This window comes from Drosophila gunungcola (assembly GCF_025200985.1).
Source record: "Drosophila gunungcola strain Sukarami chromosome 2R unlocalized genomic scaffold, Dgunungcola_SK_2 000027F, whole genome shotgun sequence".
Taxonomy (NCBI): Eukaryota; Metazoa; Arthropoda; class Insecta; order Diptera; family Drosophilidae; genus Drosophila; species Drosophila gunungcola.
Genome location: NW_026453175.1, coordinates 997111 through 1011024, shown reverse-complemented (window position 1 = coordinate 1011024; position 13914 = coordinate 997111). Strand labels below are relative to the sequence as shown.

Genomic DNA, 13914 nt, shown 5'->3' with positions numbered 1-13914 from the left:
TTACTTTTAAATTAATATGTTACTGTTAAGATGAACAGAGTTCAGGTCAAATATTCTAGCTTCCTAGACATAATAGTTTATTTTAAATTTTTGCTTTTCACAAGTAAAGAAATAGTGTTGGATTCTTGTTTATTTTTTTTTTTAACATAGCAGACTTTTCAGATTGTTTGTTTCCGATCCGAAACATGATGCTTTGCCATTATCTTATGGTACTTAATATTATTAATTTTTTTAAATTGGTTTGCTGTTAAGTTAACTACATATTTTTAAGCATTCAAGGTATTTAGAATTATACAATTAACTACTTTTCCATAATTATGATTATAAACCAGAGCTATTTTAAAAGTATTTTTTATTTATCTTAATATGTGCTGAGCAAATTTTATTATATTTTTATGTAACAGCATTTTTTTGATATGAACCATGAAAATTTAGTTACTTGGACCGCTCAGCCATTACTGTTAACTTTACGCCGCGTGCTGTTAGGTGCTAAGTGCGCGTTATCCAACACTAAAAAATACCAACGCAAGAGGGCCGCGCTCATTTTACAACAAAATTTCCTCAGCCGCCGACAACCAGACGCGCGTCTTTTTTATAAAGTGATATATGCTGAATTTACGCCTTTTTATCGGCCCCAGAGAGTGAAAAACTATAACTAGTTTAAATCAGTAGTAAGTAATCGACTTGTAAAGTGGTAAAAGTGGCTAAAACTAATTTTATCAGAGTTTTAAAAGTGCAAGAAAAGTACAAGCGAGAGAAAGAGAGCGAGTGCAAATTCTGCCAGCGTCGCTGCCTGCAGAATGTACAGTTGCGGCAGCGACGTCGCTTTTCTTTTCGGCGCGCAAACACAAATAAACACATAGGCATAGAGAAAAACGCAGAAAACTACAGAATTACTTAAGTACATTAATAGATTGTGTGTATTTTGTAAACTATAAATAAAATATAGCACTCGGCTGAGCCGAAACTAGAGATAATAACCGGTAATTTTCGATTTGCAGCACGTTTTTTTCGGAATACACCATGGATCGACGCCTGAGACGCCCGCGTCGAATGGACGAAGTGTCCGGCGGTCCAGTTTTGCCGCAGTCCACGCAGCCCAGCCTTTTGCCGGTGACCCGGCGGGCGGGATCAATCTCGGCGGCCGCTGCCACCGGCCCTGCCACCCGGACACGTGCCTCCCCATCGCGCACCAAGGTCGCCGCACCGCCCTCGCCGGAACTCGGACCCCGTACCCGCCGGTCCAGCCGACCCAGGTCATCGGTGGGTCCGCTGACCGGATCGGGATCAGGAGCCGGTTCCTCGCTGCCCATCAAGGCCGCCATCAAGGCACACACGCCCATTCGAGAGGTTCCCGAGGTGAGTTTCCCCGCGCAACCAGTTCTCGTGCACAGAAAGAAATCAATTCGATCCTTTGACACACATCAGTTTTTCATCTAGTTTCGATATCACCAATGAAAGCTCTGTGGTATTAAATATCAAATATCGCCGTGTATTGAGGAAAAGTAAACCTTTATTAATCTTTAGTTAATACTTCGAAGAACCTTTTGTAACATAAAACAGCATTTTAACTTAATTTGAAACTGCAAAAAAAATTTTCACACATATAACATTATTCTATTAAAGTATTTTTATTTGTATACATGTTAACCATTATAATATACAAAATCGATTATAGGTTATTACAGTTTTTTAACTTAATTTGTACAAACCGATATTTTACATATTTTTCTTCCTGTTTTGGCGTACTGCTTATCAGCTCAAGGGCTCGAGGGGCCACATTAGCTACCAAGAGGGAATTTCGGTTGGAGATTATAGACTTGTACTCCCCGAATATATCTGCTGATTATAGTTCTTAACCATGGCTATCAAGAAGTCTAGTAGTAGCTTTTATTTCTAAATTATTCATACACACTTATGTTCAGCTAACTACCTAAACTGTACACACTATCTTATTTATTTATATCAAAGCCTATATATTGATTGTCAAAAAAGTCTTGCGGTATTTTCGCTAGTTGGCGCTGAAAGCGCGTAGTTCTTGTTTTATTCGTCGCATCAGGTCATACTATACCTTTTTGGAAAGCTCATTTCACGCGCTAAAACGTTTTGGATTGATTGTCTTTTCTTTTAAGTCGTTAGTTATAGTGTCGCAATCAAGATTTTTTTTGACAACATAATATTTATGTTTGTCTTTATCATAATTTTGAGTAAATTATTTTGCATAGTTTGCATATCGACCTTTTTAATTTGCATTGATAAAGTTTCAACATCAATAAATTTTTTAATAAATCCGAGTTCTTCGGGTTTTTAATTTCGATTCCGATCAAAGCCTGACTAACCAACCTCTTAATTTACAGATACCGTCTCCCGTTCGTCAGTCGACCAGCAGTCTGCCCATGACGTTAACCACCAACACATCCAGCGGTGCCCCGAATAAATTCTTCAACACAAGCTCTGTGAACAGTGGCAACAACTTCAGCAGCACCATTACCACCAGCACCACCACAACATCCGAGCGCATCGAGATACGTGCAGAGGGCGATAAGGAGGTGGACACGGACTCCATTCGCAAGCGCATCACCGAGCGACTTCGCCGATCTGTCTCGAAAACCATATCGAATTTGGCTGGGACACCAGTGACAAACACCGAGGAAGGTAGTCGCTACAGCCGGAGTGCGTCCCGATCCGTATATGACGACGAGAAGTCCTCGAAGCGCAGCTATTCCACGGGAGAGGAGGATATCGAGGAGGAGGAGGAGGACGACCTGGAGGAGGACCAGTTCCGTAGCTTCAATGTCACTCACAAATCGGGCACACCGGCAGCGGAAACATCGTGTCGCCAGTTGAAGGCTCCCCGAGAATTTGGGGGCTGGCTGGGCGCCTTCCTGCTGTTGCTCCTGCTGCCCACCGCCGTGTACTATCTCACCTGGAGCTGTACGGCCCGGAATGCCTGTCAGTTTAAGCGCCTCAATCTGGGCATTCTGTTGGATGTGAACTATTTAACGCGTCAGGTCTTCCAGCCCCGAGTGGTTGGTGTCTTTGCCGCCTATCAGGCTGTGGTGTTTCTGCTAGTGGCCCTGCTGCCAGGTCGAAGGGTTCATCTTACCCGCGAGACCTACAAGTTTAACTGTCCAGCAGTTGCTCTTACACTTTTGATCGCTGGTGGAATAGCCGAATATCTAAAGTATCCAGTGGTGACCTTTGTACTGCGACACTATCTACGTTTCTGCATTTTTGGACTCGTTGGAGCCTTCGTGGCAGCCGCGTGGAGTTACTGGCTGGTGGACACCGCCAAGTACAATGTGCTCCGCCAGACACTGACGAATGATTATGGCAGGACTGGCAGTTTTGTTGTTGATTTCGCGCTGGGCAGACAACTGAATCCCAAGTGGCTGGGACGCGTGGATTGGAAGCAGTTCCAGTACCGCCTGTCCCTGGTGAGCACTTTGCTCTATGCCGCCTGTTACATCTACCAGACAGTCGTGTGGCCCCAGAAGCCACAGCTGGAACAGGAGGGATATCTTTACGTGGCCAAATACTACTGGAGTAATGTGAACTACGATGCGGGCACCCTGCTCTCGGCCAGCTGTTTGCTGTTCTACGTACTGGACGCGATCGTTTTCGAGCACCATTTGAGCTCGTCCTTTGAGTTGCAACACGAAGGGTACGGTTGCTTGTTGCTCCTGCGCTACGCGGCCACTCCTTATCTGCTGACGGCAGTTACCAAGTATTTCTACGAACAGCGCGTACCCATCACCTGCTGGTATGCTCCGCTGGGGGTGGCTGCTCTGCTAACTCTGGGATTGCTCGTGAAGCGTTTCAGCTGCGCCTACAAGTACAAATACCGCGTGAACTCGCAGAGTCCGATCTTCGCCAACATCGAGACGATTCACACGTATCAGGGAAGCCGTCTGCTGCTAAGCGGAATGTGGGGATGGGTCAGACAGCCGAATTACCTGGGCGACATCCTGGCCCTGCTGGCCCTGGCTGCTCCAATGGCTCTGCGTCCTGCTTGGCCTCCTGTTTTGGGTCTCAGTTTGATCGTCGTGCTGCTGCTACATCGCGCCACTCGGGCGAACGCCAGGAATCAGGCGCGCTATCACTCCTCATGGCATCGCTACAGCACCCAGGTGCGCAGCTACATCCTGCCCAGAATTTACTAAGGACTTGAGTGACGCATTAGTTGACTTTTTATTTTTTTGTGGCCATTATTTTTATTTTAATTTCGATTTCAGTTTGTTTTTATTTTATGTTTCGAATTTGTATATATAAATACGTATCCATACTGTTCTAAATCATAAAATATGCCTCCGCCCCGCCCCCATTGATTTTAGTACAAAATTTGATTTTACTCTCGCTGACGAACATTTAACAAAACAAGTCTTCACACACATAAGCTTAGTTTAAAAGACTCCCCACACATATAGCTGTACGAATTTAAACGCTTAAGATCTAGACACCTTAAATATTCATTATTTTATAATCTATATGATATGCATATAGTAAGTACTTTTTACACGAAAATATGAAATAAAAAATCCTTAGTTTCTATGCTATAAAGAAACGCACAACTATTTGAGTTATTATTCGGGAGATTTCTTGCGGGTTTTAATTGTTTCTTAAACATAAATATTCAATTTAAAATTAAATATGCAGTATATATTTTTTTACATTATTTTTTCTCATGATTTTTTTTTTTAAATTTTAATTTAAATAAATACGACTATGGACGGGACGGCAGTACATGTAGTAACGATGAGAGCCAATACCAAAAATGAATTGTTTGCATACAACATTTTTTTTTAAATTTAATCACTTGGGCCCGGTTTTGTTAAATGGTCCGAATGGGAATATTAAAAAAGTGAATTTTTTAAGTCGAATGTTTATTTTTCGTTCCAAATTTGATATCAGAAATTTTTTATGTTGAAAGTGTTTTTGTTTGATTTATTAGAGAAACAGAAACGTAATTAAAGTAAATTAAGTTGACTAAATTCATTATAGCTCACACTTATTTAACCAAGTCATTTGAATCAGGATAAGCTCCACAAATCGATTTTCACTTAGAACTGGACTTTAAGGTCAAGCACACCCCCAAGTTGATTTCAAGTTGAATCCAAATACAAAATATGATGGGGGCATAAATCATGGCGCTTGCAGAAAACTGCGGCTGATGATGATGATGGATGTCAGTTAGCGAATAAAAGAAGTAATTTTGTGTAAAAATACCCGCACTACCTCCTTTTCAGTTGGCCGGACGATCCGCATAAAGTTCTGGGTGTGGGCGTGCCCCGAAGCCGTTACAACTGTTAATGACATTTACGAATGTTTGTGAGCAACCAAAACTTGGTAGCCCCCATCCGTTCCCTCTTCCCCCCACACACATAATGCCAAAATAATGACGAAGTCTGGGCTTGCACCTCCAAAAGGACAACCCTCCTGAATGTGCACAGAGAGAAAACTACTCATTTTGTAAATTATACGGATTTGTATCTTATTTTAGAAGTGAGTTTAAAATAATATGATTTTTTGATGATTTATTTAGAGTCAGTCTACTGTGTTTTAAATAATTTTAAAATGAGTTGCTGATAAATTAAATGAAAGTTAAGCCACATTTTTCCATTACCAAGTTAATTTGTTGTTTTATCCTGGAGGGCATTTTGTCAAAAGTTATTTGCTCATTTAATATAATAAAGATTACTTTAAAGAATTTTTTAATTAAATTTAAGAGAATATTAAAAAAAACATCGTTAAAAAATATTTCTCTATGTAAAATGCCACAGAAAAATGACGCGGAAACTGTCAAAAAAGAAAGCAAATGGCTGGTAAAAAAATCATGGAAAACGGCTAGAAAAACCACAGCGTCGACATTTGCGGTTTGGTATACAAATGACCGACCGCCGCCGACTGCCCCGCCCACTTAACGAAAATTATACAATAATGGCGTCAACATTAGCAAATTGTGCGCTTGTCGCAGTTCCCATTTTGGACATTTTCCAAGCCCCACCCACGAAATTTCTTCCTTCGCTCTCCTTTAATGAGCGTTTAAATTGGCGGATCCTGGCAGTTGCTTCGCCGTTTTGATTGATGGCTCGGTGTTTTTTTTCTTTTATGTAAAAATGCATAAATGATTTATCCAAGAATGCGAATTAAATGCTTGCATTGTAGTTGGAAGCAATAATAAAGAATGAATTTGACTAATTTTTTCAATAAATTTAATGATGAAACACATAAAAGAAAGCTATATTAATAGCCTTGCCAATTAGCCGAAATGATTGGTTTGGGTGCAACAGAAACTTAAACTTCTTAAACGTTTTGCATTGATTGAATTTAAATTATCAGTAATCATTGTTACAATTCAACATTTATATATTAACACATTATACAATAGTAATTGGTGAATTTACATACATTCATGACTTTGTCGTATACATTATTCAGGCCTACTCAACACATTATTTTGGACTTAAATTAAATTGTTAAATAAGTGCCTATTTTAAAATTCATTGAATGGCAAATTTGCAGCATTTTTGCTGTTGTCTTTACCAGAAAAATAAAACCGATTAACTTTGCACCTGCGTTTTATGATTTAAAATAATTACTAACATGAGAAGAAGCAAACTTCGGCAAGCCGATGTTTATATACCCTTGCAGCTATTGCAAAAATTTAATATTCTTGAAAACATTAAAATTTCGATTTATATACATATAAGTTTGAAAATTTTGAGGCTTTGATGATTGAATAAAATTAAAAAGCGTAAAGCTGAACTATCAAATTATTACAATGTCCAAAATAATAAAATAAAAATTCAAAAAATAAAAGTTAAATTTTTTTAAATTTATATTTATTTTAATATTCCGATTGTTCCCATGGGAGTTATATTATATAGTCGTCAGTTTTGAATTAAATTTAAATTGTAATTCTATAAAAGTAACTCGAAGAATTAAAACAAAAAAACAAGAAAGAGAAAAGTAATAATTTGTTTCGTTTATTTTTCCGATTGTTCCCTAGGGAGCTATGGCGTACGATCCGGCTCGTTTTGGGAAAGTTTTATGCAGATAGCTTTAAAACTGAGAGACTAGGCCCTAGGCATTTTTCTTTATTTAATAGAATTAGAAAACTATTTCTATGTTAAAGAAAAGTAGATTTCTATACCTGTAAAATGTATCTAAACACAAAGACGTTTTTAATCATTTTAGAAGAAGCAAGTGTATTTTTTTTTAAAGCAAGGGACCTATAAATATCGAAAATTAAGAGACAACATAGAAAAAACACATTAAATTTAAGAAATTTAAAACAAGGGTATTATATTTATTAATGGACTTTGTTGTTGTTTATTTTCTATAAAGTTTCCCTGTAAGCTACAAAAATGAACCTAAGTTCGTTTCGAAGCTCAGCCAAACAAAATGGGAAAAGTAATGGAAAGAAAAACTTTACCGCAGAATAAACCAACATACTCGTGCTTGCATATATGTAGTATAAATCACGCCTTTTGTCAGCATCAGATAACGTTTGGCATAAATTTAGTTTTAATTGACTTAATGCTTGTACTTTTATCAAATAATTAATTACAGAGCAAAGTGTGGGCAACACCCAGCCACTTGACAAGCCACTTTAAGATCAGGTAACACTTTGGCTGGGTCAAGAAAAGGAAGTGCTCCTGTAGAGGCGTCTCTCTATGTGGTTTTCTTTATTTTAATAGTACAACTTACTTGGCAGTGGGCGTTTACAGTCTCTGCAGTTAGTTTGTCAACCAGTTTGCTGGTGGTGTTTGCTTTGCGTGGGTGTAACCCCCCTTTTTCATTCAATTATCTAGCCTTCTATACATTTTCTTGGCAGCAGCCTGCAGTGCACTGCATTTTGTTGGTTTGTAATTGCCCCATGTCAACAAGTAAGATCGATATCGCTGCCACAATTTCAGTTCTGACATTTTCGCTTTTGTCGTTGGTCGAGCAATAAAATTGTTATTGATTGTAATTAGGTTTGTAATGGGGTTATTTATGTGTGTCAGCCGTTGTTTATGTAGTGCATTGTAAGTGCTGACTTCGGGCAAAAATCGTGATTGATTGATGGCTACTAGTAATTGGTTAAAAATTGAAAATAACTTTTTGCAGCAATTTAAATCAATTCACCCTACGACAGTGACAGCGATCGAAGTGCTCTTACTTTTACTTAATTAAATATTGCAATTGTCGTATAATGTTGTTAAAATGTATTTATTTTTCTTGAGATTTTGTACAGTTAGAGATATGTTCCTTTTTTTATTATTTTAAATAAAAAAATTTAAATATTTAAATTTATTAAATTGCCATTTTAGCTTTATTGAATTAAATTCATTACCAGGAAATTAAAATTAGAAAATTTCTGCTAAGAACTTCCATCTACTTTAAATAACCAAAAGGGACATAATTAATTCAAGGAACGAGTCGCCCAAGTATCACTGACCAATACTTTTCAAGCAATTTGCGCAAGGACCTTGAAAAAGGCACTTGAAAAGTTCGTTGGGCCAACAATGGGACAATGGAAAATAAGACAGGACACGTTTGGTGCCGATCCTTTTGTTCGCTGGTGTCACATCCATCTTCATCAGTCTAAAGTTTGCATTTAAATTGGTAATTAAGACCAAATGAAAGCGAAAGCGACAAGAAAAATAAGCACAAATACAAAGGCGCCAAACAAGATGACATTGAGAAGTAAGACATAAAGAAAAGAGGAAACAATCAACTACCAGAATGATAAGAAATGTGTGACACAGGAAGTAAAATACGCCAAGGGGCAGGATATCAGTTCAGAGTGCAAAATTGGTTGTCAAAGCTAAAGGAAATAAACTGCACTGCAAAAAACGGATTGTTAGGAATGCACATTTTAAAATTGGAAACGTAAAAGAAATTTTAAAAAATATTTGATTTTAAAAAATAGTAATATTTAGACTTCATTGTCTGACTTGAATATAAGAGAATTCTATTTTAGTGTAAATAATTAAAATTGTTGAAATATCTGTCTTTAATGGTGTTTCAATATAAGTTAAATTACAATTTAACAATTTTTAAATCAAAAATGTATTAAACCAAACCATAACATTTAAACAAATTGTCTAAGAAAAATACAGTCGATTACAATGGCCGCCAGCTCATCAATATACACAACTTAAACAAAAAAAATCGTTGAAAAAATCTTAGCTATTGTTTATCTAAAGATTATCATTACTAATTTGTATTTTAAGATTCTTTTTGAAGCCAGTTGAAATTTAAAACATGTTTAAAAAATTGTAAGACTTGATAAGGTTAAATCCTTCAAGTGTAAATCTTTCAATTCTAGGCGAACGTAATAATTCCATTGCTTTTCCTAACTGCATTGCTGAAACTTCTCCCACGTTATCATTTCATTAAATCGAAAACAGAAATAAAAGAATGCAAAAACAATAAAATAGAAAATGGGGAGATAGTGGCAGCACTCCAACGCGCACGTCCTTCCATCGAACGTTGCCAATTGAATGTAAATAAGCGACTGACAGCCAAAATGGCCGGGAATGAATGGAAAAATTCGGAGGAGGAAAATTCGTTGGGGAGAAGCTGAATCGTGTTGAGCAGGTCATCAAGGACAATCGCCGAACTGACGACTTAGTTGACAAAAAGGCGAATAAAGCCATCGGACAGGTGACAAGCAACTTGTTAACCAATTCTACGAATAAAGTGGAGAAATAAAAAGAATACCATTATTTTAAAAAAATAAAGCGAATTAAGATATATTTGGACAGAATACGTGATTTCAATTTATTAAGGTAAGACATGCCTATTTACAATATATATTAAATTTTAATAATTTGTCACAATAGCCTTATATAGAAATAATTAAATTGAGCATGGCTTTTACCCTGCGATGATTAATTATGCTACGTTATAAATGTTTAATAATTATATGATACGAACGAAACTAAAAGTTAAGTTTTTTTTCACTTTGTGATTAGAATAAGAGCCTAATCGAAATAATGTCGACCAAAATGAGAGTATTTAAGTCAATTTGAATACCCTGCTGGTTTAAAAATGATTTGGACCAACAAATGATTTCATCTAAATTAAGTTCCAAACTGAATTTTAATCAACAGCCCACAAACCGAAAATCGAGTTCGGCTCCAAATTAAGTTTGTTTCTCCCCCCGACAGAAAGCCAATTTCTGCAATTCCGGCAACAACAATTAGTGCAATATCTTGGCCGGAACCAGGACGAAAAACCGAGAGCCATTACCTGCTCGACTTGGCCATAAACGTAACGTGCGAGATGGGATGAGTGAAAAGAATATGCCCAGGCAAAACAAACTTAATTGTCTGCACAGTTTTATTTACTCCTCCGACGAACAGGACTAACCATGTCCTTGCCACAGACAGATCCTGTTAGAGAATAGAAGATGGGGTGATAGGGTCTGCGTCTGCTTGTAATTACTGTGCTACGAGTCCTGCGAGTCCTTCGCCTGCTGCACCCACTTAACGAACATGGCCAAGACTGCCCAAACAATAGGCCTCCACTGCTGTCTCTGAACTCTGAGATGCACTCAGAAAATGTGTGAAAGTGAAAACATTATTAATTTGTCATTCAATAATAAAAAAACAAAAACTAACCAAATAAAAAGAACTTTAGTGAAACGCAATTTACAACACGTAAACATTTTAATTTTTATAAAGAGACTCTAAGGACATTGCTTCTTATTTAAAAAGGGTTTACACATATTGTGCACTGAAATATTTTACTAAAATATAACCGATTTTAAGCTTGAAGTGTATTCATCTTAATGACAATAGTAGCTTTACTGTTTTCAAAAAATCAATTTTGTAGTATTATTTTAATCGAAATTCAAGTGAAAATATCAAAAAGATTTAAAATAAATTGGCTGACTTACGAAGAAAGCTTCATACAAGGATCGAGATAAAAATAAAACGCGTTTTTGGTAAAAAAAAAATTAAAAGAAATTGTTATCTAAATAAAAACCCCTATTGCACTATTTCAAAACCATTTTTTTTAAATTTTTCTTTACGAACTGTTTTAAGATTTGTTTTAAAGGAGTTATTAGCGAATGAATGGGTGTACCATACAAAAGTTGTTAAAAGAAATGTATGGGATAAAATTGAATTTGATTGGAAATAAATATTCAAAGGCAAAAAAAACCCTGTTATTAAATAGTTACGAAAACATAAATACATTGCGCATAAGTTTTGAAATAACAGGAATTCGCAATAGACGATCTTAAAAACAACAAAACAAAAATGGAATTTACAATTTTAAACTGGCCCATCTATTTTTACTGAATTATTATAAAATTAAAGTTTTTTTTAGCTTTTTTTTCAGTGTACTGGGGATGGCTTCAGCATGCACGGCTCGTTGCCCGGATAAGTGATGCAGATCCCGCTCCTTCCGACTCCCACTTTCGGTCTTGTTTAATGCTAACACAATAAACTTGACCGAAAGGCTGTTGTCGATGCTGCTGCAGCTGAGCGATGCACTAGGCACTGTGTGAGAAACCGGGAGACTCGAGGCGGGCGGAGAATTCCTCTATGGTTGGCCAGGCACTGGAACAAGTCTGTGGCCATGTAGTAGGTGTTGCCATCGTATTTGCATCCAGGAAACGACCGACCTCCTCCTCCTCCGCTGCTGCTGCCAATAACTCAATCAGTGGCGCACTGCAGTTCCTGGCCACCATTCATCATCGCCAGACAAAATATTAATCGCTCCTGCCCTTGCACTTACACGTGGCCAAATTGGATTCGAACGCGATTATGTCACACAGAGCAGCGCAAGGTTACAATTTATAATTGTCAAGCGAGTGCGAGATATGCGGATGCAGCGATACATGGGATACGGGCTCCAGACAAATGGTATATGGTGCGGTCCATGGAGCAAATTTGCACTATCCCCGGTGATTTATGACTTTAGGAAATTGACTTGTGATATATGATTCTCAATGCAGAGAAGACCTTGAAAAGGTGCAACAAAATCAATAAGATGTAAGCTTTAAAAGTGCTGCCAGCAGCAGCAAGCTAGTATTATTAGAGAGTTTATGGAAATCAAATTATATATACAAAGTTATAAATCCAATTTTGCATAGAGATGAATTGAAAAATGATTTTTTTGAAGATATTGTTCTTTGAATTTTTGCTTTAATAACAAAATGTTCAATTTTAAATAAAACATTTTATTTAAAATAGAGAAATTTTATAAACCACAATATTTCAAATTATATTGGGTTCAAGTGGGTTTGTTTTGCGATAAGTTATGCTTTTACAGCCTTAAAAAAATTGGATTAAATTAAATTGTATTATTCATTTATATTTATATGCTCCAAGACCTTGAAAATGTTAAAAAACTGACCCTCCAGCGAGCGCAATTATTAAATCGATATTGGCATTGACCATGAGTAAAGTTCATGCACAATCGAGCAACTTTGCAAAAGGCCCTCTAAAGCTTAAGTGGATTGACCGAGCGTCAAGTCCAAGTAACCACTCGATTCGAGGTCCTGTGAATGAAATGCTGCTAGGCTTTCGAGAGCGAAACGAAATTAAAATTAAAGCAGGGTAAAAGTCAAGGCTCAATGGGGTGTTCCGTTTCAATTATGACATTGCCATACCTAATCCAGGCTTTAATTAGGGCCAGATTACTTTAACAACAAGATCAGTAAAGAGAGGGTGAAATTTATAAGCCTTTGAGCCACCTCACCTTTTTAATGAGGCAAAAAGTTGATGCCACATAACGATGCCATAATGGCCATTGTGTGGGGCAGAAACAGCAAGAGCGAAATGAGGAGCAGGATGTGGAGTCGCGGTTTTAAGCGCCTGGTGCCTGACGCTTTTCACTTTTTACAATGGCCAAGACAGCGGTCCAAAAGCTTTATTGTGTTTTTAATTAGAAAAACTTTTGCATCTCCGCCTCACCTTGCCGCAATTGGTGGGCTCGAATTTGAGGCTGGCACATAGCCGCAAAAACCCAAAACCGACAGAATGCAACAATTTCCGGAGGCTGAACTATTCCTGAGCTTAGCATAATATTTACCAGAAGCCAAAAGTGTTGAATATCGGGCCATGGCTGCTGCTCTACTGAAAAATGCGGAAGAAAATATTGGAAGAAAAACAAGCTGCCTAAAAGAGCCACAACAATTCCGGCTGCAGAAGGACTCAAGCTGAAAAAAGTATGCAACACTCGGCCACCGGAGCCACCGGAGCACAACAAAAGCGCTTACCAGGTGTTGGTGCATGCCAGGAGCGGACGAGGGGCGAGGAGTGAGCGGGGGTCCAGGACACAACCACAAGTTCTGGGCAGGTCTGCAATTTGGTCCTTGCACACTGACAGAAAATAGAAAGGTAAAGGTTTTATTCAAACTGAATTACATATTTTAATATCGATTTCATAACACGATGATTTTGCACATTTTCGGGATTTTCATTATAAATATATAAAGAACAAGAAAGGAAGCGAACTTCGGCCAGCTGAAGTTTATATACCCTTGCAGGTATTGCAAAAATTAAATAAAAATTATTAACATTTAAATTTCGATGTATATGCGTGTATGCTAAAAAAGCATTGAACAACGTTTTCCGATTTAAATACACTTAATAGAGTAAATCTGAACTATCACATTATTACTATGTCAAAAAGAATTAAAAAAAATTCAATAATAGAGAAGTTTCATTTTTTTTTAACGGAAGCTACATATATGATATGTCGTCCGATTTTTATGAAATTTATATTGTAATTGTGAAATATTTGCCCATTACAATATTTCGAAAAACTAAAAAAAAAAAATAAAAACCAGCAAAGTTATAATTTTTTGTCATTTATTTTTCTGATTGTTCCTAATGGGAGCTGTATGCTATAGTCGTACGCTCCGGCTAGTTCCGACTTCTAAACTACCTGCAATAGGAAGACAACTTT

The 13914-nt window shown here is 37.3% G+C and overlaps 2 protein-coding genes across 4 annotated transcripts in view; one reads left to right on the top strand and one right to left on the bottom strand.

Moving 5' to 3' along the window:
• LOC128256682 (aminopeptidase N) overlaps nt 1–13416 on the bottom strand; it is a 153679-nt gene extending 140263 nt beyond the window's left edge. The window contains 1 exon segment of the mRNA XM_052987204.1: nt 13410–13416. The gene's annotated coding sequence lies outside the window, so the exon portion shown is untranslated.
• Nucleotides 518–4574, top strand: LOC128256684 (lamin-B receptor). Of its 3 annotated transcripts, none has more exons than XM_052987206.1 (3): nt 518–671; nt 1002–1359; nt 2358–4574. In XM_052987206.1, the coding sequence occupies exons 2-3, from the start codon at nt 1024–1026 to the stop codon at nt 4161–4163; spliced, it is 2142 nt and encodes a 713-aa protein (XP_052843166.1). In that variant the 5' UTR covers nt 518–671; nt 1002–1023; the 3' UTR covers nt 4164–4574. The 3 variants fall into 3 exon arrangements, with proteins under 3 accessions (XP_052843166.1, XP_052843168.1, XP_052843167.1); XM_052987208.1 differs by lacking the exon at nt 518–671 and adding an exon at nt 760–901; XM_052987207.1 differs by lacking the exon at nt 518–671 and adding an exon at nt 789–916.
• Nucleotides 13417–13914: the final 498 nt, after the last annotated feature.

What these genes read in the sequence shown, in the direction of transcription:
- LOC128256684 (XM_052987206.1), top strand. Translation starts at nt 1,024, where the DNA reads ATGGATCGACGCCTGAGACGCCCGCGTCGAATGGACGAAGTGTCCGGC. An exon ending in CCATTCGAGAGGTTCCCGAG is followed by an intron (nt 1,360 to 2,357) that starts GTGAGTTTCCCC and finishes CTTAATTTACAG; the next exon opens with ATACCGTCTCCCGTTCGTCA.